At 49.9% G+C, this 24,799-nt stretch overlaps 1 protein-coding gene across 1 annotated transcript; it reads right to left on the bottom strand.

Moving 5' to 3' along the window:
* Positions 1-1,994: 1,994 nt before the first annotated feature.
* On the bottom strand, positions 1,995-22,161 carry LOC138199158 (sodium-driven chloride bicarbonate exchanger-like). Its single transcript, XM_069151097.1, is given in 26 exon segments — positions 1,995-3,125; positions 3,726-3,800; positions 4,135-4,248; positions 4,373-4,437; positions 4,552-4,674; positions 4,776-4,949; positions 5,047-5,115; positions 5,890-6,141; positions 6,298-6,459; positions 7,039-7,152; positions 8,035-8,196; positions 9,010-9,115; positions 9,637-9,882; positions 9,996-10,129; positions 10,548-10,722; positions 12,400-12,500; positions 13,066-13,212; positions 14,410-14,497; positions 14,631-14,761; positions 14,763-14,789; positions 15,193-15,281; positions 17,274-17,462; positions 18,418-18,578; positions 18,673-18,814; positions 18,993-19,136; positions 22,057-22,161. Coding segments are annotated over 26 exon segments (3,303 nt in total). The 5' UTR covers positions 22,094-22,161; the 3' UTR covers positions 1,995-3,049.
* Between the last annotated feature and the right edge of the window lie 2,638 nt (positions 22,162-24,799).

Here is a 24,799-nt window from a genome sequence, read left to right as displayed (position 1 = left end):
GAAGAAATACCCTCCGACGGCAGGTGGGAAAAACACCCTTTTAACAGCAAGAAACACTTCCGACGGCAGGTGGGAAAAACACCCTTTTAACAGCAAGAAACACTTCGGACAGCAGGCAGGAAAAACTCACCTTTTAACAGGAAGAGGAACCTCCAACAGTAGGCAGGAAAAACACCATTTTAACAGGAAGAAACACCCTCCGACGGCAGGCAGGAAAAACATCCTTTTAACAGGAAGAGGAACCTCCGACGGCTGGCAAGAAAAACACCCTTTTAACGGGAAGAAACACCCTCTGATGGCAGGCAGGCAGGAAAAACACCCTTTTAACGGGAAGAAACATCCTCCGACGGTAGGCAGGAAAAACACCCTTTTAACAGGAAGAAACACCCTCCGACGACAGGCAGGAAAAATACCCTTTTAATGGGAAGAAACACCTCTGACGGCAGGCAGGAAAAACACCCTTTTAACAGGAAGAAACACTTCCGACGGCAGGCAGGAAAAACTCACCTTTTAACCCGGAAGAGGAACTTCCAACGGTAGGCAAGAAAAACACCCTTTTAACAGAAAGAAACATCCTCCGACAGTAGGTGGGAAAAACACCCTTTTAATGGGAAGAAACACCCTCCGACGGCAGGCAGGAAAAACACCATTTTAACAGGAAGAAACACTTCCGACGGCAGGCAGGAAAAACTCACCTTTTAACAGGAAGAGGAACCTCCGACGGCAGGCGGGAAAAACACCCTTTTAACAGGAAGAAACACCGCCGACGGCAGCCGGGAAAAACACCCTTTTAACGGGAAGAGGAACCTCCGACGGCAGGCGGGAAAAACAACCTTTCAACGGGAAGAGGAACCTCCGACAGCAGGCAGGAAAAACACCCTTTTAACGGGAAGAAACACCTCCGAAAGCAGGCAGGAAAAACTCCCTTTTAACGGGAAGAAACACCTCCGACAGCAGGCAGGAAAAACACCCTTTTAACGGGAAGAAAGATCTCCTACGGCAGGCGGGGAAAAACTCCCTTTTGACGGGACGCCACGATGGAGCTCCAGAGGCCAAAAGGTCGGAGGCAAGGAAGTTAAATCGAGTCGCAAACCTCGGACGGCGGATTGCGGGAGGGTCGTGCGGAACAACTCTCGGGTTCAAAGGCGACGCTCGCTACGGCCGACCTGCCTGTGAAACCGGGAGGAGAAAAAAGAAAAATGAAGCGCCACGTCGTTCCGGCAGTTTAATATCTTTATTTATGCTCTCGCTTTGGCGCTCCCTCTCGCTCCCGTGAAACAAATCACAAATTGAACAACGAATCCCAACTGATAGCGTTTTCTATACAAGGTGACTTAAATTATTGAAAACAGAAAAGTGTACATCTATTACTACCAAATTTAAGGCAGAAAATTTCCACACAGAAAGCGGTCCAAATATTTGATATTGATATAATTTTGACCACATTATTAATTCTTCGCTAATCAACTAAAGACCATCGACTGAACAGCGGGGGCGGGGTGGGGGGTCGGGGGGGAGAACATCGACAACAAAAACCTGAATTCGACAACGACTTCGTGTTAATAATATATTAGTAACATTTTACATGAATTAAAATATACTATGTATTATACATCGTTAAGACTCTTTTACTGTTTATTACATGTTGCCCTTCCCAGAAAAAAGGAATTTATTGCATCTCTAGAAGTAACCGGGGTCCCGCGGCGAGACGGCCGAGACCGTTGCGCCGTCGTGCGGGCGAATCTTGGTTCTTTTTTTTTTTTCTTTTTTTTTTTTCGTCGTTACAAAAACAATTGGCTCCGGACGACGACTCGCCGGCCCGAGGGGGGGGGGGGGGGGGTCGAGGAGATCGCACGTCCGCAGACGACACGTACTGACGAGGTGACGGCGAGTTATGCGGGTTTCGAAGACGCGTCGCTTCCCGTGCGGTCGCGCCCACCCCCCCCCCCCACCCCACCCACACTCCCCCCCACCCAAAAAAGTTCAGCGTTCGGAGATCCCCCCCCCCCCACTTTTTAAAATGCCGGGCTCACGAGGCGTCGTTCTCCTCCTCCTCCTCCTCCTCCTACTCCCGCCGACAAAGACGATCCGCGAACCCCCCTCCTCCCCCCTCCCCGAAACAAAACAAATTACCCCCGTCGTCGGGGCGACGCTCCACCGGAGGAGAGACGTTTAAATGTAAAACAGCGATGGAAAAGACTCTCGAGTGATATGAGTGCTCACGGAAACATTGAAATACACAGAATATATAAAACATACGTTACGTATAATACTGTCAGAAAAGTTCTAGATTCGCTACGCGGCCGACGCTTTTCGGATACCGGTGAAAGACGTTAGTGTTGGCAAATATCTACTCTTCTCGCTTTTACTGTTGGCGAGGCGCTAAAATTCCACGGCGGCGTTCAAAAACGCTCCTGCGTTAAAATCCACGCGCGTTTTGTGTTTTTTTTTGGCGGGGGAGTGGGTTTTTTTTCCCCCCCGCGCCGCGGCGGCTTCTTCAAAAGGCCCACTTCGCTTCGGTTGGATAAAAATATAAAAAACATACAAAATACAAAATAAAAGTTTAAAAACCGTTTTAAAATGTTTCGCTCCGATTGGCCCGTGGGCGTGGCGGCGGTTCACGGCCGCGAGCGTCGCGCGATTCTTGGCTCCCTTCTTGTATTGCTGGTATCGCCCAACGCCGATGTACGTAGAAAAACCAACAAAAAAAATAACGACAAAATCAACTAAAAAAAAAACAAAACCAAAAAAAAACACCGACCGGTGTCTCGGGGTTTTTCCATCGCGCTTAATAATACGGCTTCTAAACCAATTTTTGTCTTCGTTTTACACAACTTGCACACAAGACTTACATGACGACAAAAAAAACAAAAAATAAAACCCTCAAAAATAAAAATAAAAACACAGTGTAGCACAGTACAAAGGTGGTTGAGTGTGGCACGGTATACGTTTTTTTTTTGTTTTTTTCCTGTTTGTTTTGTTGTTGTTTATGTTTTTTTTCTCCCCGTCGATCTACGGATCAATTGACGGCGCCGCCGAGTACGCGTCATCACAAACTCGTCTCCCTGTCCAGGCTCTTGTCGTGCCTCCGCCGCTTGTGTCGCTTTTCGCCGCTTCCGGGACAACTGCAAACGGGAACAAACAAACGGGAGATGAAACGGTGCCCTCCCCCCCCCCCCCCAAAAAAAAATAAATAACCACATCCCAACACAAAAAGGGTGAAGACAAATCGGTCCCTCCGGGAAATCGCCATCGTCGACGCCGACTCTTGCCGTGTCGGCGCGAGTTGGCCATGTCTTTTGGCTGATTCCCGCCATTTTCCGCAAATTGCGTCGCGCTCCTTTGAATTTTTGATGGCGGCAATCGCAAAACAACGGCCAGATCCCGGAGGGACTCGGTCGATGAGACGTCGTGCCTTAAATCATGCAACTTTGACAGCATGCGACAGCCACAAAAACAAAACAAAAACAACAACAAAAAAAACACACGTCCCTGAAGCAGCATGCAATCCCGGGCCGTGCCGTGTTCTCACTCCGCCGACATCCATTTAATCACATCCTCTTATTTTTATTTTTTTTAACGCATCCACTCCCGTCGGCCATAACACTTGAGGCACGTTTTTTTTTTTTTTTAAATCGTGCGAACAATCGGGCAGTAAAACACACAGGCGCACACGGGACGAGACGTTTCCATGCCGACGGGGGGACCGCTGGGAGCGAGCTTACCTTCGGGATATCGGCTTCCGAGAGGTTAGGAGGGGGAGCTGGAGGTGGGGGAGGTCGGCGGGGGGGGAGGGGGAGCTGGAAGGGAGGGGGGAGGGGGGAGGGGAGAGGGGGGGGGGAGATACTATGTTAGTCTACTCCGTGGGAAATCCGCGAGAGGCGAGGCTGCTCTAAAATAAACACGCTGGGCTCGTCAAGTTTTCCTGGAAAAATGGAAAGCAAAACGTTCCGTAACATTTTCAATAACAAACACCTGCTGCTTCCTCCGCCGCCGCCGCCGCTTCGACACCCTCGCGGGGAACACTTACCCGAACCCCCCTCCCGAAAACCGCTCGGGACCTGCGGTGAACGTGGAGTAACGTGAAGTATGTGCGCCGCGCGGACTCGGACGCGCCGATGAGACGACACCCACCTTTTGGCGCTCGGGTCCTTTTTGGCGCTCTCGCCGGGGTTGACGCTCTTCCACACGTTCCCGAAAGAGCCTTTGGACATCTCGTCGGTGATGTTCACCGTGGCCGGGTCGCACCTTTCCGGCACAGAGACAAAAGTCATAAAGGCGCGGGAGGGGGAGGGGGGTATATCGGGAAAAAAGACACAAATCCGACACCTGTTTTATTCACGCGCGCCAACGACCCCCCCCGGCGACTCACTTGTAGTGGTCCTCCAGCGGCACTTGCACGATGCCTTCCTCCTCCGCGATGATACTGTGCTCCTCCTGACGAACAAAGAGAGACGAGTCAAACGTCTCGCCGCGTCGGCGCATTTTTTTTTACGCTTTTTTTTCCCTAGACGTCAACGGTCGTCTAATGTCGCCGCGCGCCGTCCACACCTCTTCTGCGGCGTCCTCCAGTTTCTTCTTCTTCCACTCCGGCATCAGATCGTCCAGCCAGCTCAGCTCTCTCTTGGTGAACATGAAGTCCAGCAGCTTACGGATGAACACTAGGGCCAAGACCTGGAGCGGGACGAGCACGCCGGCGTCAAGCGCAACAAAACAAAACGCGCGTATGTGTACGTGTAGATATACTTATATATATATATGATATATGTGGTTACCATCATGGGGAAAACGATGGCCGCCTTGGACGTCTTGATGATCCACAGCAGAGCCAAGCAGCTGAGCTGGACGATGGTGAAGAGGTGCACCTTCCTCAGCGGGACGTGGCGGAGGTAGATGAAGTCGGGCTGGTGTTTGGCCGGCATGCCGAAGAGCCTCAGACGGTCGAAGAACTGCGAAACCCGACAAAAAGAGTTGAATCTCGGGATGGGGGGGGGGAGGCAGGGGGAGGGGGGATTATTCGCCGTAATAAAAGACGAGCGAGCTCACCTGGATGCCTCTGAGCGAGGACGCCCCCATGTAGAGAAAGACTCCATACAGCACGGGCATGGGGATGAACTGGAGACAACGCAAGATGTGTTCAGGGTCAGGACGTTTCGAGTTATTCATTTATTTGATTTTTTTTTTTTTTTTTTGCAACCCTTTTCTGACCTTTTTAAGAGGACAGAAATATAGAACGTATAATACGGAACAACACGGAAAGGCGTAACCCAACTTTGTACCCGTCTTACTTTAGCTCGAAAGCCAAAGGGCTGATGAGATCAATTTCCTTTTATGGGAAATGATCACTGTTTGACATTTATATGAATAACGCGGAAGAACGAAAAGGAACAAAACTAACCCTGCTAACTTGTCCCAGCTTCGGACCGTTCCAAAATCACGCGGATTTTGTCCTCTAAAGGTTCTGCGTCGTAAACGTTACATTTTGATTGGCAATTACAAAAAAACTAAATTACAAAAAAAAAAAAAATAATAATAATAATCACATGTTGTTAATTGTAGCCTTATGAATAAAATGATGATTTCCTCTCGCGTGTCATTTGGTTTGAATTTTCCCCGTCGTTAAGATTTCCCGTCCCGAAGGACTGGACGCGTTTTGTGTCGTCGTCATTTGGTCCCAAGAATTCAAAAATGTTCCCAATTTTTAAACGTACGTCGCCCTTCGAACAAAACAACAAAAAAAAATGATTTGGATATTTTACCGGGAAATCGCACGTCAAAACTTAACAAGCGTTATAATATATTGGCATTTTAAAAAAAAAAAAAATTTTGTCTTGACGTTCTCTCCGACATTTGACCCCGACTCCCCCCCTCCCCCCGGCCGCCGCCGACCTTGAGCATGGAGGTCATGAAGACGGAGCAGCCCATCAGGGTGAAGATCATGAGGCCGGTGAAGCGCTGCTCTCGGATGCCGAGGAACTTGGGCTGCTCCCCGGGCGCCGAGCACTCCGACTCCAGCTTCAGGCTGTTGACGTGGGAGATGGAGAGCACGGTGGCCGCCACGAACCACGGCAGGCCCATGACGGAGCACACGCCCAGCATCACCCCCACCACGAACAGGTCCAGGTGGTAGCCGCAGCCCTTCTGCAAAAAGCAACAACAACAACAACAACAACAAAAAAGAGGGGAGTGGGGGGATTCCTTTTAAGGGCGCGAATAAATAAAGGCGTCGTCGACGAAACGTCGGACGCGGGGCGAGGGGTGAGGTGGGGGAGAGGGGGGGGGGGGGGGGAGACGAACCTTCAGCTTGTGCTCCTTCCTGTTGATGATGACGGCCGTGATCTGCTGGTCCATGAAGATGAGGATGGTGCAGAGCAGAGCCGGGAGGAAGGTGATGATGGTGGTCCACCAGGGGTTGGGCCCCACCGGGTTTATGACCCAGCCGCGATCGTCCCTGGTCGGCTGGAGAGAGCACGACAACAACAATTATTATTATTATTGTTATTATCATTCTAAAAAAACATTCAAATAACGTTGGACGGCGGGGAGGGGGGGGGGGCCGTAAGGTTACAGTGCGTTCGAGAGCAACGACCAAAGCGGGAAAGTTACAACATCAAAACGGGAAAACACACCTGAACTCATGTTTTAATGGTTCAACCAGCGTTTTTATTGTTTTCCGTCATTTCGTCGGGTGGCTGAGGTCTTCTTTCTTTCTTTCTTTCTTTCTTTTTTTTTTTCTTTTTTTTACACGATAACGTACGATAAACTCTAAGGGTCGTCAAATATTAAATTGACGTTACACAAAAAACGACTTTACGTTTTGGAGCCTTTTAAACACGAGTTGTCAGCAGTTCCGCCCGAGTTTCCCATTTTCAGCTCTGAACTTCGACAAAAAAAAAAACGACGGGTGTCTTTCGTTTCAACAATTGTGACCGAGCCACATCTCACGCCAAAATAAAACAAAAAAAAACAATCGCAGATTAATTAGAGAAGAGTCCCGAAACGTGACGGCCGTTTTCCGATTCTCCGCCGGCGACTCACCTTGAACTTGCTGGGCACCTGCAGCTTCGGCGACGGGATCCCGAGGGCGTAATCCACGAACACCATGGTGAGGATGGTGATGAAGACGGCGAAGTCGCTGATGATGGCGCGCACCTGGGGGACAAGGACACGGAGAGACATTTAACAATGTCCCCCTCCGCGTTTTAAAGATTTCTTTTTGAATAGCTTCGAATTACGCAGAGTTTGCTTTCGACGAAGATCACAAAATGAATGCTTTGAAAACATTTCTATTTTTTTTTTTATTTTTTTTTTTAAATGCAATCTTTTTAAGGGGGATTTAGCACTTGAAACGTTTGACAGCGTAAGTAGATCGTTGACCCCGTAAGCCCCGGGAAGTCTCCTCGTCGCCGTTTGTCACCGGGCCGGAGGGACATTCAAGAAGACAAAAATAAATACATCAAAAAAATAAAACAAAGACATTTTTACTGCCAAATATCAACTGTCATTTAAAAAGGAAATAACGTCACCGTGGTGAAGTTTCAGCTGTTATCAATAAATAACTTCTGAAATACATAATTCACGCTGTTTTGGAGAATGCGTGAGAGACAGAGAGAGAGCTGGACTCAATTATACACTTCCTCAATACGTGTTATTTTACTTATTCATTACGGATCGCTCCGTTAAATCGTCGTTAGTGTCGCTGAACCTTTCAGCTTTATTCAGCGGTTTAAAAAACATTTATTAGAAGAGTCATGGAACGTCACAAGGTAGTTCGCCGGCATAAAGTCTCACACGGTAACTTGGTAATCTGTCATAATTCCCGGAGTAGCCTCCCCGACGCCGACGCACACTGATGCAGTCGGGCGCCTCCGTCGGTCCACCAGGTGGCGCCGGCGCGCTGCGTATTATTCCGCGCCGCACGGCCGTAGTCTCGATTGACAACTTCACAGAGATTGCAGGCGTGGAACAGCCGGCGGCCTGAAATATTCAAAAAAGGAGGGCGGGGGCGGGGGGGCGGGGGCGGCAGGAGCGCACCTTGGTGGGGAAGTAGCGGCTCGTCTTGAACTCCTTGAGGAAGGCCGACATGAAGACGGTGGAGAAGAAGAGCACCACGCACCAGAAGAGCACGTCGGGGACGTAGGGGCCGTGGGGGCCGCAGGCGGAGCCCACGAAATCGCCGTGCCACATCTCGCACTCCTACTGGCCCCGGAGGGCGCGGGGGAGGTGGGGGGGGGGGGGGGGGCAGAGGTGGGGGCAGGGGGAGGATGAGGATGGTGGTGGTGAAGATGGGAGCGGGTGAGAGCAGGTGGAGGACGGGGGAGGGGTAGAGGGGAAAAGACAGCGATGAGTTTAGTGAAGTCTGAACAGTCGGCAGTCGAGCCCCCCCCCCGCCCCCCCACCGCCGCCGCCGTCAAACTGTCGCTTCGCTTCCCGTTAAAAGGGAGTTTTCACTTCCTGCTGTCGGAGGTCTTTCCTTCCAGCTGGCGCTCGTGTGTGTGGAATTGCTGAATTGTCCCGTTCCCCCCCCCCCCCACCCCCTCTCTATAAAGTTCAATCCAAAATGTCCCCTTTTAAATAGCGCGACGGGGGGCCCAATCACCAGAGACTCCCGCGTCCCCTCGCGTCCTCTCGCTGCAGTCGAGGGACGTCGATAAAAAAAAAAAACTGACTCGCTTCCTCTCCGCGATTCGCGCGTCAAAGTCCCCGGCGGCGCTCACCGCCTTCCAAAAAAAACAACAACACAAATAAACACTCGCCTCCGTACGTCTGACACGCTACATTTCGCGTGACCGATTTGGGGCGACGCCGTTCCCCTCAAATCCCGTGAAATCCCGCCCGCGCGCTCTTAATCTGCCCGACTAGACTGTTTTTTTTTTCTCTTTTGTTTGTTGTTTTTTGTTGTTGGTTTTTTTGTGTGTGTGGGGGGGGGGGGGGTGTTTAACCGCGCTTCTCGTTTACTTCGCCCGTTTCCACGAGGATTCGGTGACAGTCGACAAAAGGCCTCCTCACCTTGACCTCCAGCGCCGTCCAGTTCACGTCCGAGGACGTGAAGTTCTTCTCCTCCCAGTAGCGGAGCGTCTCGTTGCTGGGGTCTCTGGGCTCCGCGCACGCGCACCTGCGGAGGACACGCGCTCATTTAGTATTTCGTATCGAGTCGTTGCGGCAGAACCGGGCCGACGTGCTTCCATTAAAAAAAAAAAAAAAAAAAAAAAAAAAAAAAATCTCACACCATCACTCAAATGAACCCGAAATCCCATTTTAAGGCCGACAGAAATATACATTCTTTATCTTTCGTTGCACGGAGGATCCTAAAATTCATGAACTCCATCTTTAGCGCTTTTACTTTTGGGTTCTCAAAATGTCTTTATTTTGTTCATTTAGAAAAGTTCATCGTGTTTCATCGTCATCATTATTATTACTATTATTAATACCATTAGTAGTAGTATTCATTTCCTGTGTGCTTTTGGCACTTTTTTTTTTTTCCCCCTAGTCAGGAGGGGGAGGGGAACAAAAAAAAACTAAAAACACAGAATATCAGCTTCCACGCCTCCTGCTGTTCACCACAACCAGAACACGGGACAAAAAAAACCCCCATATATATATATATATATATATATATATAACATTTGTGCTTACGAGTACTGAGTGAGCTTCTGCAGGTCGTTGTTCTTGTTGATGGGGTAGTGCACCCCGAGGTGGAGCAGCTTCTCCAGGGCCTCGTAGATGAAGATGATGCAGATCAGCGCGGCGAACGCCTCCTCGGTGAAGCGCGTGATGTAGCACACCAGCGAGCTGGCGTCGGTGGCCACCAGCAGCAGGCAGAGGAAGGCCGTCCACAGGCCGATGCAGGCCCTCAGGGACAGGTAGGACAGCCCGTACTCCCTGGAGAGAGACGGAGAGAGACGCGCGCACGCGTGAACAAACGGGAAGGTCCGCGCATGGTGTAGAAACGAGGTGGTGGTGGTGGGGGGTGGGTGGGGTGAGCGGGCCCCTACTTGCAGAACTTGAAGAGGATCTTCTCGAAGACGAGGACGGGCCCCGTGCTGCCCAGGATGGTGAGGGGCTGGCCGGCGAAAATGGAGTAGGCTATCCCGGTCATGGAGGCCCCGAACAGGGACTCGATGGCGCTCTGAAAACCGCAAGGGAGACCGTCGGGAGATCAGTCCGGGACGAAGCGGCGATGTCGCCGTCGACGTAACAAAACGCGCGGGAAATTCCATCGAGAGAGAGGAGAAAAAAAAAAAAAAAAAAAAACGCCGTCGGGTGACTTCGCTCGCGTCGTCGGAGAACCGGGGTTACCTACGTAACCTAAAGTTCTCTTCCGACCAATCGCTCGGTATCTCGCTATATTCTTTCCTTTCGTAACCTAAAGTTGTCACGGCAGCGAGCTGCTTCCGCTCGCCTTATCGGAGAACCGGGGGTTTAACCTCCGCAACCTCAAAGTTAACAGCAATGCATAGCAACGGGCTTAGCGGGTGCAACGTGGACCTTATTCTCCCCGCCCGAAGAAAACTCTATCGCTTATATACCCCCCCCCCCCCCCTTACCACGCGACCCTCCGTGGCCTCGCCCAGCAGCCCCCCGAAGGTGATGACGGGCGACATGCAGGCGCAGTAGAGGAAGAGGAAGGAGGCCAGACACTGCAGGCTGAGGGCGTCCGCGTAGTCCGACAGGTAGTGGGGGGCCTTCCGCTTGATGTCCAGGACGAGGCCGCCGAACAACCTGCGGGGGGGAGGTGGGAGGGGGGGGGGGGGGGGGGGACATGGTAAAACTTGTAAACACAGAGCTGAAAACTCGTCTCGTTTCAATTTGTACATTTCTGAAACGTCCCCTTACGGCTGTTTTTTTTGTTTTTTTTTGTGGTTGTTTTTTTAAAAAAAAATTATGCCGATCGGAGGATTCGGAGGGTTTGAAATAAACCGATGTCGTGCCACAAAAGTACGCGAAGTTCGGACCGTGTCGCCTCCGGCGTCAAACGACTGCTCTCGTGAACCCTGAGAGAAACATATTGAACGAGGGACGGAGCGTTCCCACGCTTTCTATTCTCGTGTTTCGATGAGCTGTGAAAAAAAAGAAAAGAAAAAAGAACCGACTCCACTTCTGTGCTGCGTTTGTGTGTGCGTGCGAGTTGCCGACTCATGCCTCTATGTTTTCTTCGCGTGACTCTGCCTCTCTCTGCCGCAGCACACCGGGACGATCCGGGAGGGGGGGGGGGAACTAGAGCCGGAGGCGGTTGCCGCGGCAACGGCGGGCGGCCCACTTTACGCTGGTTTCAGTTTGAGCGGCCGCGCTCGTGTCCCGCGAGGTGGCGGAGGAGGAGGAGGCGGTGGTGGTGGCGGGGGGAGCTCAGTGTCGGTTGGATAGGGGGGGGGGGGGGGGGGGGCGGACCGGGCTCCCGGCCAATCTTTAGCCGGAGGATAAGATCCTCGTACAGGCGGCTCAGCGGCAGCGCATCACTCACTCCTCGGCTGTTAAACCTCCAAGATGTACAACATTAACCCCCCCCCCCCCCCCCCGCGCACCCAGCGCACTGCGCTATCGCTCCGTCGTGCTCCAGAATCCCCTTCGTGGATTTTGACCGACATCCTACTTTTTTGTTTGTTTTGTTTTTTGCATCTTTATTCCCTCGGCGTGATCTCTCAGCATCCTTCTCAAGGACTCTTGTCGCGAGTTAAAGGTCCCGTATTCAAACAATGTTGGTGTTTTAAAGATAGTTTTGTGGTTTTAACTGCCAAAATAAAACCATCTACAAATATTTGGAGCTGGGGCTGTTTTTGTGCTTGCGTCTTTAAGAAGCGTCATCGATAGCAGTGACGCTCTCGTCCGATCGGTTGATTTTGATTTTGATTTTGGAGCGATTCGCCCAAAACCGACGGTAGGTCCGTCTTCGGCGTCGAAATTTCGTCCGTGGACTTTTACAGCATTTCACAGCAACCGCGGCTGCTTTTTTTTTTTTTTTTTTTTTTTAAACGAAACAAACAAAGTCAATCTGAATTTATACCGCACGGGACCTTTAAAGTTATCAAACAGAGACGCGACTAGTAACTTTAAAGCTGTTGGTTAAGTGCTGCGCGGGAGGATTCCCAAAAAAAAAAAGAAGACAAGCGAGCACAAACAACACAGGATTGTACTTAAGGTACAGCCAGTGGAGCTCGTGCACTAACCGCTGCTTTGCACCGCCGAGTGGATGTAATGTGCGACGGGAGGTGCGGTAGAAAGCCTCGTTGAATAATGGAGCATCGTTTGCAATTAAAAAAAAAAAAAAAAGAACGGGAGCGCTTTCGAACTCGGGAATCAAACTCCCCGACTTCTTTCGGTTGACGTGCGAGGAGGGATAATGGGCCGGCGGGGCGGGGGTGGGGGGGGATGGGGGCGCGGCGACAGGCCCGACGAGCTTACCTCCCGGTGCGCTGGAGCTCGGGGCCGCCGTGCCCTCCGTGGTCCTCCGACTCGCCGAGGTCCGTCACCCCGTTGGGAACGGGGGGAATCTTCCGCTTTTCCTGTTGCGGTTCAAAAAAAAAAAACAACAACAAAAAAAATCAAATAAGACAATGAATTGCCGATCCAACATATTCCTCGTACAGAGTTAATCGGCAGAGCGATCCAAGCGCCAAAAAACAAAACCCGAACGACAACAAATAAATAAATAAATACATTAAAAAAAAAAAAAAAAAAAACGAGACCTGAAACGAACCTTTAGAAAGTCTTTTCCGTTAAATAACGACAGTTTTTTTCCCCTCTCTCCCGACCAAAATGGCGGATCTGTGCTCTAAAGCAGACCAAAAATAACTAACGGAGGGGGGGGGGTAAAAACATCTAATGGTTTTTTTGTTTGTTTGTTTGTTTTTGTTGGGGGGGGGGATTGAGAACAGAACCCTCGGGAGCGGCATCAAAGCGCCGAGCGCAACGCGGGCGAGATTAGAGGACAACGCAGATGTTGGGATATTTTTCTCAGCGGACGGGAAGGGGACTCTCGCGGGCGTATTACTACTACTACAACAACAACAACAACAACAACAAAAACAAAAACAACAACCGAAATATTTTAAATATCGAAACGTTTACCTGAGAGGGCACGTTTTTCGGAGGCTCTATTCTGATGGAGGGGTCCCACTCCCCGGGCGGCAACACCGTCACCTGATCCAGAAACTCGTCGATGCCCGCCACCAGGTCGTTCCTGTCCTTGGCCTTGTACGCGACGTCGTGGAAAATCTGCGGCGAAAAAAACACAACAACTCGTACAACGAAATATTCACATCGATCCGAATACCGTCCCTCGTTCACGGCGACGGCTTGCATTGCTTCCCGTTCACGTAAGGAGGTCGACATCCGCTCCCCTCTGTTTTGTTAACGCGTCCCGATGGGACGACACGGGGGGGAAAAAAAAGAAAACAAAGGCGACATCTGGCTCAGACGACGGTGACTAACATTAGCTCGTAGCCACACTGTGGGAAATCTCCCCGTGACGATTTTCCCGTCACACTCTGCTGATTCCCAACGGCTTTATTTTTTTTTTGGGTTGGTTTTGTTGTTGTTTTTCTGCCTTTTTTTTTTTTTACGTAAGTCAAAGGGTCAGGTTCGGTTTTAGAAAAAAACGACTTACGCGGCGATTGAAGGGGGAAAGCTTCTCGAACTCCCTAAGCTACACTAATGTAACTAAAGTCAGACAATATCCCAAAATATCCCATGTTTATTAATCCAGCTTTTGGGGATACAAATGCGAGTATGTGATTGGACATTATATCAAAATAGCTCATATCTGTCATAAACTTTGAGGCAGAATTAAGTCGTGGAAAATGTACTCCGGTTTATTTTTTGAAGGTATTTGACTTTTACTGAAGTATTTTAATTTTCCGTTGACCCCCCACCCCCCACCCCCCGGTGCAAATATTTTTTTGGGCTGCTCCCCCTTCCTCAAATTCCCCTTTCACGGGACATATCGCAAATGGGCGGGAGTAAACCAGGACAAACAAATGAGCATTTCCCAGCATGCCTTTTCCTTTTAGTAACTTTTAAGAATGAAGCAACCAAGTTCAGCGAGTCTCGGCGTTGGGTCCAAATAATACGGATTTTGAATAACGACACACGTAAAAGGGCTCATAACCCGGGAAGGTGGTCTATACAACTATCGCCATCAGCGTTAAAGGTCAGGTTCCATTTTTTACGACTTTTGGGGGATTTCTTGAAAATGGAGATACGTTAGTCTGTTAACGTAGGGGTCTTGTACAGAAGCTCAGAGTTAGACGGGCATTCTTCAAAGGAAACGTTATATTTAAGCGACTCCGTTTTAAAACGAGGCAAAAATCGACAATAGCATTTAATACTTAAAAAAAAAACAACAACAACAACAACAACCACCCGTTAACCTCTTAAAACAACGTTGGCGTTCTGGCGCTTTAAAGTCCTCACCTCGTCAGTCATCAGCGTCGCAATGGATCGACCGATTTCGTGATACTGCGGACCTTTTCCCAGGGGGCCGAGCAGGATGAAAAGAAACCTGTGCCGACACAAAAGAACGACAAAGAGAAGTCAAAACCCGTCCCTTGGCGAAGCGTTCGGGAGGAGAGGGGTGGGGTGGGGGGGGGATCGTCGGCTCGAAAGGAGCGCGCGGGGGGGTTGGGGGGGGTAACCTGGTGGTGATGGGAACTTCGGCCAGGCCGTTGAGCAGCACGGCGGGGGACAGGCGGATGAAGGCCACCACGGGGCGCTCCAGGAATTCCAGCTCCCCCACCAGGACGTTGGACGCCTCGGCGCCGGGGGGGGATCTTCTTCATGAAGTGGAGGTCGATCTGCGAGACGGAAAGAAAACGAAACAAAATTTGTTTTATTTGTTTTTTGCTTTCTGTGTCTAAAAAAAAAAACCAACCCCCCCCCCCCCCCCCCCCAAAAAAAAAAAAAAACAACAACAACACATAAATATGTTTTAGAAGCAGACGGATCGAAAGGTGCGTCGTCACGGCGAATACCCTGCGAGGCCGTGACGCCCTGATCCGACCCGGAGCGTTCCGACACCCGACCGGCGAAAAACAAGCTCCGCTGTTCAAGACTCCGGCCGGTTTCCCACGTCGGTTTCACACGCGTAACCCGAGCTCGGTTAAACACACAAGCGGGCCCCGGCTATCGGTGGCCGCGGGTAAACAGCGGGATCGGCGGTGGGTCCGGGGAGGGTGGAGGGTGGAGGGGGGGGCTCACCTTGCTGAAGTCGACGGCGCTGTTTTCCCGGCTGACGTCCTGCTTGCCCTCGTTGTTGGCCGGCTGGGACTGAGGCGAGACTGTTTGGCCTGTCGGGGGGGGGAGGGGGGGCAAACAAACAAGTCAGTTTTCACGGAGCTGCTTTTCCCACACAAAGGAAAAAGGGTCTCTAGGGAGTGACTACAAGGGTACTGTTACGTCCTCTGAAAAATGCGATACAGCAGTGGACCCCTTTTTTTTTTTTTCATTGTTTTTTTTTTGGGGGGGGTTTTTGTTAGGTGCCGAAACCTGTATTGGCACAAAAACAAAAACACCGAAGAAAAAAAAAAAGAAAAAAAAGGTGTAAAACTAGCGACCGAACATCCAAAACTGTATCCTTTTTCCAAGCTGTACCCGGTGAGTGTTTATTTATACGGGTGTTAAACGCATTTAGCGGTGCGGTGGTGAATTCAGCTAAGCAAAATCTGTCCCCGAGTCTAGTTTTAAGCCAACGAGGTGCAATCTTTGACTTTTTTTATTTAAAAAAAAATTTTTTTTGGGAACTTTCAAGATTCCACATTCGTTCCCTCGTTTAAAAGAGGCGTCTTTCCTTTTTGCGTTCCCAGCCGAAGATTGCCCCTTCGTTACTTTCGCTCTCGAGCAGTTTTTTTTCTCGTGGGGTGCAGAAGCCGTCCAAAAAAAACAAAAACAAAAAGGCTCAGTGACGGTGTGTAACTACCGGGAAATGATCTCGTTCGTTGCCGAGCGTCGGATACGGGGATCGACACCGCTCTGGCGATTTTAAATAAAAGCTACAATAGTCATTTTCCATCAACAAACATCCTGGATGTGCCTATAACTTTTCGACAGAATGATGTTTATCCCCTTCAAAACATGGGACCATTCCCGTAAAGGAAGTCTGGACGTACTAAATATTCACCGGTAACGTGCTAATTCGTAGCCACATTTTTCCGAGACAGGAAAGAGTCGAGCGGTAAATCGAACCCGCCAGCAAGGAGTCAAACGAGTACATTTCCCGACGTTTTAAAACTATTTCTTCCAAACAAAATTCAAAAAGGCAGCAAAATAAAGATGACGTCTTATCTACCGCTATTAGTATTTAGTGAAGGTTAAAAAAAAAAAAAAAGAGTCTCGGTTCTAGCCGTCACACGTCGATGACGACGGGAGGAGAGTATTATCGTAAAAAAAACAACAACAAAAAAACAAATTTGCCGGGCTGCGTTTAACGCGCCCCGCTCGGCCGCCGTGAATAATTCACGCGTACCGCTTAAGCGACCGAAAGTTAACGTCCCGTTTCGACTTCCCCTTTCAATCAAGTTTTCACAAAAACGGAACGGCCGGAAAAGAAGCTTCCCGTGGGGTTTTCTTTTTCGTCGCGACGATACTCTCCCCCGCCCCCCCACGTTACGCCGTCGCCGACGGCAACCATCTCCGAAGCCCGCCGCTCGCGGTTGCCTGTGCAAGTTTCCTGCTCCGTGTCGTCCTGCGCGATGGGACAGTAGCCCTGGGCGATGGCCTCGAGGAGGCTGAGGCGGTGGGTCTTGGTCTCGGGGGTCGCGCGGCGGTGGCGGCGTAGGCACCCGCCGCGGCCCCCGGGGGGGCTCCAGGCGGGCGGGCGCGGCGACGCGCGACGCGTCCACCGCCGGCACGCCCGGTGGGAAAAGGCCCTCCCGGGCGAGGCGTTCTCGGGGAGCCTTTTCTCACGCGGACGCTCGGCGGCTTTAGCGGTGTGACGACAGAGGACGTTTACTGGTGAACGCCACGCCATGCGCGCAAACACGCATGCGCACACGCACACACACACACGTGCAAAACAACCACACACACACAGCGGACGAGGACAAAACGCACAAACACGGAGAAACACAGACAAGAGGAGAAAATGAGATATCAACAGCGAGTCACAGATGGATAACACTTTCGGAGAATCGTGCACAAAAAAGGATTACGACATTATACGGGAACACGTTTCATTTACGTACAAACGACATCACCGAGGAGGGGGGGGGGGAGCAGAGGATAATACGAGGACTGGAAAAAGACTGCGGCCTGACTACTGGCAGGTGCGTGCGCGAGCTCACCATTTTTGTCCATGGAATGAGGCTCGGACTGCTTCTTGCCGATGTCGGCGAAGGAACGCACGATGGGGATGCGGTTGGCCAGCTTCTTGTGGTTCTGGTGGTGGTGCTGTTTGAGCAGCGCCTCGCGGATCCTCCGCCGGGCGTCCTGGCCGACGGGGCCGGACGCGTCGTGCTGGTCCAGCACCATGTCTGAGGGACCAAACCCGCACCGAGAAAACACACACACATACACACCTGTTTAGCCCCAGTTTTTTTCTTTTTTTTTTTCTTCACAAAGGCGGTTACTGCTCCCTGATGTTGTCCGGCCCGGCGTGGCAGCCAGCGACCGCTAAGCCGATTATTACCGACAAGGAAAAAAAAAAAAAGAAAAAACAACACGACCCGCCGCTGTTGATTTAATCGCACCGAAACTAGGCTAAGTTCGACAGATCTTTCTCGCAGCGCAGCTCGTTGGGCCGCGATCAGATAAAGGCTCTCTTTCGATGACCTACAAAAACAATAAATAAAAAGCAGCAACTACCACGCAGAGTCTCAGGATTCCTCCCGAACGAGGTCACGTCGTCCTCTGCGGCCGTTGCGATGAAGGGCAGCTTTAAGACTTCGCCGCGTTGAGCGCCCCCAAAAATCCCGTGTGCGATTTGGCGCCACGTAAATAAAATGGCCTTTAATTGAATCGAGTGGCGGCGGTTTACGGCAGTCGAGCCTACTTGGGACACGCGGCAGCGACACGGAGCCTTTCTTTTCGTAAGTCTTCGCTGAGAAATGAGCATTTTCATTAAACGATCATCACCTTTGAATTTTACAATCGCTCTTCTTCAATTCCAAAAACGCCCCGTAGCTCCGTTTAAAACGTTATTTTAGTCCATCTACTTACAGATCCCGTCCCGCGTACTTACTCGGCTATCGTACGGGGGCCGCCCTTGCGTAATTACGGCAACGTTTTTCCGGGGTATTTTCCTACACTCGTAGCTTGTAGCCGTTGAACGTTAGAGGCCCGAAGACGGTGCCTTAGGGGACGCCACCTATCGCTTTTGTTCGCCTAGAAGCGGCAGAAAGATACTTTTTTTTTTTTTTTTTTTTTAACTTTTAGCCGTCGTTCGCCCCCCTCCCTCCCTCCCTCCTCCCCCACCTTCCCAGCGTTTACCTGCAATCTCCTCCAGGGAGTTGGCCCTCATGTCCAGCATCACGGTGCCGTTCATTATGCAGCTGCGCAGCTCGAAGAGACTGTGTAGGGACAGAGTGGCCACATAGGGTTTACTCCACCGCTCGCCGCCGTCCTCGACGTCCTCCTCGAACTTCAGCCACCTGCGAAGCAGAGCGTCGTCGCGGCGTCAGCGTCTCGCTTTTGACTTTCCCGCCATAAAAGAGGACCGACCGACCGGCCTCGCACCGCGTTTACCTGGCCGTCTCCTTCCACTCGGCGTCGTCGCCCTCCCTCAGGCAGATCTCGTCCAGCTCGGTGAACAGGGCGTGGGGGATGTGCTCCTCGTCGGCGTCCTCCGTCCCCAGCAGGAACTGTACCCTCTGAGCCGGTGTGTCTGCTGCGGCGGGCAGAAGACGGCCCCCCGAGGAGGACGGGCGGGTGTTGAGATAGAGAGAGAGAGAGAGAGAGAGAGAGAAAGGGAGGGCGGGGGGGATTTAAAAAAGAAAGAGGAAAGAGCGAGCGGTGAGAATTCGCAGCGCGGACACTTTCTCTCGGAGTCCGCTTCGGACACCTACTGTGCGAGGGGGATTCTCGTCCGTCGTCGGCCGTGGAGTCCCTCTCCTTGGACCGCTTCCTGTGCCTGTGTCCATGGTGACGGTGGCGTCGGTGCGACCTCCGGCCCAGGGGAACGTGGACGCCGATGTAGAGCGTGCGGTGACCTGGGGACGACGTGAGATTTTACAGTCCCGAATGCATTTTCAAATGTCGTCCGTTTCGTTGACCCCGAAGGTCATTCTTTTGGAGCGGGGCGGGGGAGTGGGGGGCGGGGGGAATTTTACAGCTGCGATATGTGACCGCAAACAAACAAAACAAAAAAAAAGGACACAATTAAACCACCCGAGGAGATCTCTGGGGGCGCCCCTGAACAGCTTATGTTTTGAGGATTCGTGAGACGAAATACAAGTTAAAGGAATTTGCGTCTTTGGACTTTCAGTTGGAAATGATCCGTCTTTAAGGCACCGCGTTTTCTTCGTATTCGTAGCGACCGACGACCAAATCCGCATCGTCAGCGCGTTGCGATGTTCTGACAAAAGACGGCGTCGGTTCCCGACCGCCCGTTTTCCGCGGCATCGCTGAGGTGGGCCGAGATTAATGCCGAGTCGGGCAGACGCCGAGTATCGTCAACGTAGCGGCGGAGAGTAAAAAAAAAAAAAAACATCCGAGAGGATAACGGGGCCGAGAGAACCAATGTAAATTGAGAGAGAAAAAAAAAAAGGGGAGCCCGAGCACCTGTCCCTGTGGTACCCCATTAAAAAGCAATGCGTTTTTATCACGTGATACTTTGCGTGAATTATTACGCTCTCAGGAATGACCTGAATTCACGCGAATGTGCCGCGGGTACCAGACGTAAGGTAGAAAAAGGCTTTTAGAGCTTGTTGAGAAATGAAAAACACAAAACAACAACAACAACAACAACAACAACAACAACAACAACAACAAACCCGGTGAGAGGTAGCGGCAAACAAACGAGCCGCTGCCTTGAAGGCACCCGCCGGTGCTCCGGTCCGAATAGAGAGCTGTTGTCCTCTTTGAGGACGGCCAAATCCCTTTTTCTTTCAAAACGAGATCGCCTTTTGCAATTGGGGTCATTTTCATGATGAAGGTGGGCTGCTGTAGGAATATCGTACGGCGTACGGTGAAAAAAGTATTACCGAGGTATGTGACGAAATATTTTGAATAGCCTAGACCGTCCAGGAAAAGAACAAAAAAAACAAAACCAAGGTATAGCGTGAATGGTGACCAAGTTATGAGCTTCAAAGCGAAGGTAGTGAAATTACCCTGAAAGACCAAACTTCGCTCTTCAAGATTTAGTCAAATGTTCCTCTCTGACGGCGCACGCTCGGCAAAAAAAAAAATAATAATAATAATCACAACTCGAGGCATGTTTTCCAGCAGACGGCTTTGAAAGTTCACGAGTCGAGACTCGAGAGCGGGGGACTTACAAAAATAGCTCTCCTCCAGGCCCCGACTGCCGCTGATGTCACAGGCGCTCGACTCGTTCGTGTTGTACGTTCGCACTTACTGCAAACCGCGTATTCAAGGATAACGCGATGCTCGCGTATTTGTCTGGGAAGTGGAAAAACAACTAAAAAATATAATTTCCTTTTTTTTTTCTTTTTCTTTTTTTAAACAGTAGGCTCTGTAATTACATTTTTTTTTTTGGGGGGGGGGGCTATTTTCTGCGGCGGATTAATCCAATTTAGAGAGTATTTAGGGCAGAAAGCGGCTGCGCAGTATTGCGGGATTGAGTCTAAATCGACTTTAGTGTGTGTGTGCGTGTGTGTTTATGGTGATGAAGGTTAATGTGAACCAGAACCACATGTGACTTCGCTGATGTTGACGATGTTGTTTTTTTGGCCTTTCTTATATAATAATAATAATAATAATAATAATAAAACGCGCTGAATATCACCAGATGTGCAATAGCATCTCGGTTTTTTTTTCCATTTAAAGTAACTCATTTAAAGGCTTTTTCCAGCCTTGTAAATATTACATTGAAACATTACAAAGAAAAGATCATTTTTTTCAACTTTTCCTGATGCTATAAAATATGCCCTTTATTATATTGAACGGAATATTAAAAAAAAAAAACGATTCGGCTCTGGAATACATTTATTCTCCATTTTGGCCTTTTAATTGAATATTTTAGCAGCAAAACAATATCGAATATATAGAAGAATATCAGTGGATGAGGGTCCTTCAGATGAAAGTACGCCACCTCAAAGAGTGACGCATCTTTCGGCCCCGGCTGCCTCGGCCCACGTTGCCTGGCAACCAGGGTCGGCGGATGCGCCGCGGAACAAAATCTCCCTTTCGGTTACGACTCGCCTCGAATGTGCCAAAGCTTTTCATGAGCCGAGCGTTACAAGGGAAAGGAAGGTCCGGCTTTAGCGTTACATTTCGTCCCCTCGTTTCAGAACATTTTCTTTTTCCGCATTTTTTTTTTTTTTTTTTTTTTTTTTTATAAATGTTAACATTTAAAATGAGTTCTTTTCCGACTTTGACGTAACCTAAAAAAAAATGGCTTTAAAGCTGGGTCTTGTCTCTCGGGCTACATTTGCAATCAGAGCACAGTTCAAAGCTGATACTATTATATTTATATATATATGTATATATATATATATGTATATATCGTACGTATTTCTTTGAACACCTTCTTTGTCTGTTGCGGGTGCCGTTTGATGCGGGACAAAATTGACGTCCGTGTCCCTTTTATGACGTCTGAACCGCTGATAATAGAAGGAAAATGGACCTTGGGGCTCTTTGATGCCGCGGGACTCGCATCAACAAACAAAACAAAAACTCCTTTGTGACAATTCAACAAAACTGGCTCCAAAGACACAAACAATTTGGACTTTTTGATGTTTTTCAGGGCGAGTTCACTACCTTGGTTATTAAAGGGGCTAAAGATTCTTGTTTTTTGTCAGGACAGTCGAGGCCATCCCGACCTTTCACCATTAAATTTGATGCTACGTGTTTTTGATCTCAGCCTTTGTATCGAGGCAATTTTTACAGATGGATTTAAAAGCGGATTTTTTTTTTTTCAGCTGAATGTCGCGCGTCACCGATGTGCGTTACCTTCTAGTTCCTCCTTCTCGAAGTTGGTGTTGAGCATGGAGCGTGTGCCCCCGCGGTCCACCACGGCCTCCTCATCGGTTCTCTGCAGGAGACACACACACACACACACACACACACACACACACACACACACACACACACACACACAGGCGCACGGACAAGGAGTCACGACTCGGCACGTTAAAACACAAGAACGCACGCTTCGCGTGTCAGCACGCGTGTAGCGACGGCGCCCGTCGGCCGTCTTCGCTACTTCGGAGCAGGAAGCGACCATATATGGACGAGCTGGCGGAGTGGGGTGGTGGTGGGTGGGTGGGGGGGGAGCAAGCGGCGGATCTGACTCGATCTGATTGGAAACCCGACGATGCTACGTCCCGCACACCGATAGCTGTGATCTGACTGCACCGCGGGCCTGTCAGTCAAACAGACACGCCCCCACCAACCCCCTTATTTTCTAATCAATAACAAAAATACATATTTTCCCCGAAACGCTAAAAGTCGCGGGTGCCTAGTGCGAGGTTGTCTTCTAACGTAAATACACACACACGTTTTAAAAAAAACAAAACAACAACAAAAAAAGCACTATATGGCTAACCTCCAGTGACTGTCGCCATGGCAACAAAAGGGAAGCCAAAACTGCAATTTGAAATGAAAAAAAAAAAAAAAAAATGCCACGCTGCTCATCTGCTGAGTGCCAGATTACACGGCTTGTTTTTTTTTTGTGTTTTTTTTTGGAGTCACGGCTTTAACGAGAATGCCTCGTCGTGCGTAAGCCTGAAATCATGTAAATGCCTCCTCCGCCCCACACCTCCGGCAAAGACCCGCCCTTTTCTTTTGTTTTGTTTTCTCTCTCGGGAACTGGAGCAAACCGCACATGCTCAGTGCGCGGAAGAAGAGCGGCGGGGGGAAACGGGGACCGGCGCTAACGGATGCAACGCAGTGCGCCTTTTCGTGGTTATTCGCTGCTATTAATAGATGTTACAAAAACAACAACAACAAAAAACACAGGAGCGAGACCGTCTTTCGAAATGCTTCCCGTCCCTTATTTATTTATTTATTTGTTTTATTCAGTGGCGACGCCGCTTTTATAGTAACACGAGGCGGCGTGCGTCTCCTCGTGAGCAGTCGAACGAACGAGCAGCGACCGTGTGAGACTCGCCGGCTCTTCTCGTCCAAAACGTTGCCATGGTGACGCCTCCTCATCCCCGTGTGTGTGTGTGTGTGTGTGCTGTGGAAATTATCATTTTGCTCACGTGTTCATCCTCGGTGAGTTTGCTTCGGGTCGTCGGACCGTCATGCGGTAAAGGTCATTAGTGTTAATGAGTATCGCATATTATTTTTTTGCCGTGTTGTTGTTGTTGTTGTTGTTGTTGTTGCTGCTCTTCCCACAAAAGTCGTTCCAAGGGGAATATTATACCTTTTTTATTCTTATTTTTTATTTATTAACTGCAAGTTAATTTCCTGATCAAAATGAATATACAAAATATAATTGACAAGTAAATCACGATGTGTTATTACATAATGTGTGTACTTTTATGGTAATTGAATTTCAGATACACACACAGACAGATAGATAGATAGATAGATAGATAGATAGATAGATAGATAGATAGATAGATAGATAGATAGACAGATAGATAGATAGACAGAAAGACAGACAGATAGATAGATAGATAGATAGATAGATAGATAGATAGATAGATAGATAGATAGACAGATAGACAGATAGATAAATAGACAGAAAGACAGACAGATAGATAGATAGACTGATCGACAGACATACAGACAGACAGACAGACAAAGACACAAATTAAATTAAAATAACAACAGTGCGACGGTGTTAATGATGAAGTCGGACAGATCGGACGTGCTTTGAAGAAACGTATCATCGTACCGCCTCTCCAGACGAATACCTTCTAAAAATATCATTTCACCGAGCTGCAAAAGTTCTCCTCAAAAAAGAGAAAAAAAAAATAGGCCACGCTTGTTCTGTTAATAACATCGAATAAAGAGAAGCCTTGTGGGGATGTCGTGACACAGCTGAGAGCTGGTCGATGTCGGACGTCAATCCGGCGAGATTAAGCCAAAGGACTGGTTGTACGACACTCTCTGTCACGCACACGCACACGGACACGCACACGGACACGCACACGGACCACCACGTGAGCGGGGAGCCGCCAGCACATCACATCATCTACTGTACGTCGGGACTTAACCGAACACAGGCACGCCACGGAGGCCTTCAGACGGGGGATCATCATCGAGTCCCCCCCCCACCACCACCACCACCACCAACCCACCAACCGGCAGATGGTGAACCGTAATCCAAGAAAGGCTCTCCGACGGTTTCTTTTTTTTTTTCTGTTAATTTGGTCTTTTTTTTTTTTGGAGGGGGTTGGGGTGGGGGAGGGGGGGGGGGGCGGGGATTCCCTCCCCCGGAACCGCCGACCAATAATAAGCGCTGGAGACGCAAAGCGCGCAGAAGTGTTGTCAAAACGCCCAATATTTCCGTTTAGTTTACCCTTGATACGAGTGATGCCCCCCCCACACACACCCACACCCACCCGATCCCACCTCACCCCACATCCCACCCCCCCCCCCCCCCCCCCGAAAGTGGAACAGCAAATCAATTGGCCATCGACGTAAAACGAGGCACCGCTGTTAATTAAGCATATTTGCCGAGTCGGCGAATATACGTCGATCCCGATCGGCTTTCACGTCCGTCCGCCTGCCGACATATCCG

Source organism: Embiotoca jacksoni, unplaced genomic scaffold, assembly GCF_022577435.1.
Source record: "Embiotoca jacksoni isolate LCO1_2020_lvr unplaced genomic scaffold, fEmbJac1.0.p SCAF_164, whole genome shotgun sequence".
Lineage (NCBI taxonomy): Eukaryota > Metazoa > Chordata > Actinopteri > Embiotocidae > Embiotoca > Embiotoca jacksoni.
This window is presented reverse-complemented; position numbering and strand designations above follow the sequence as displayed.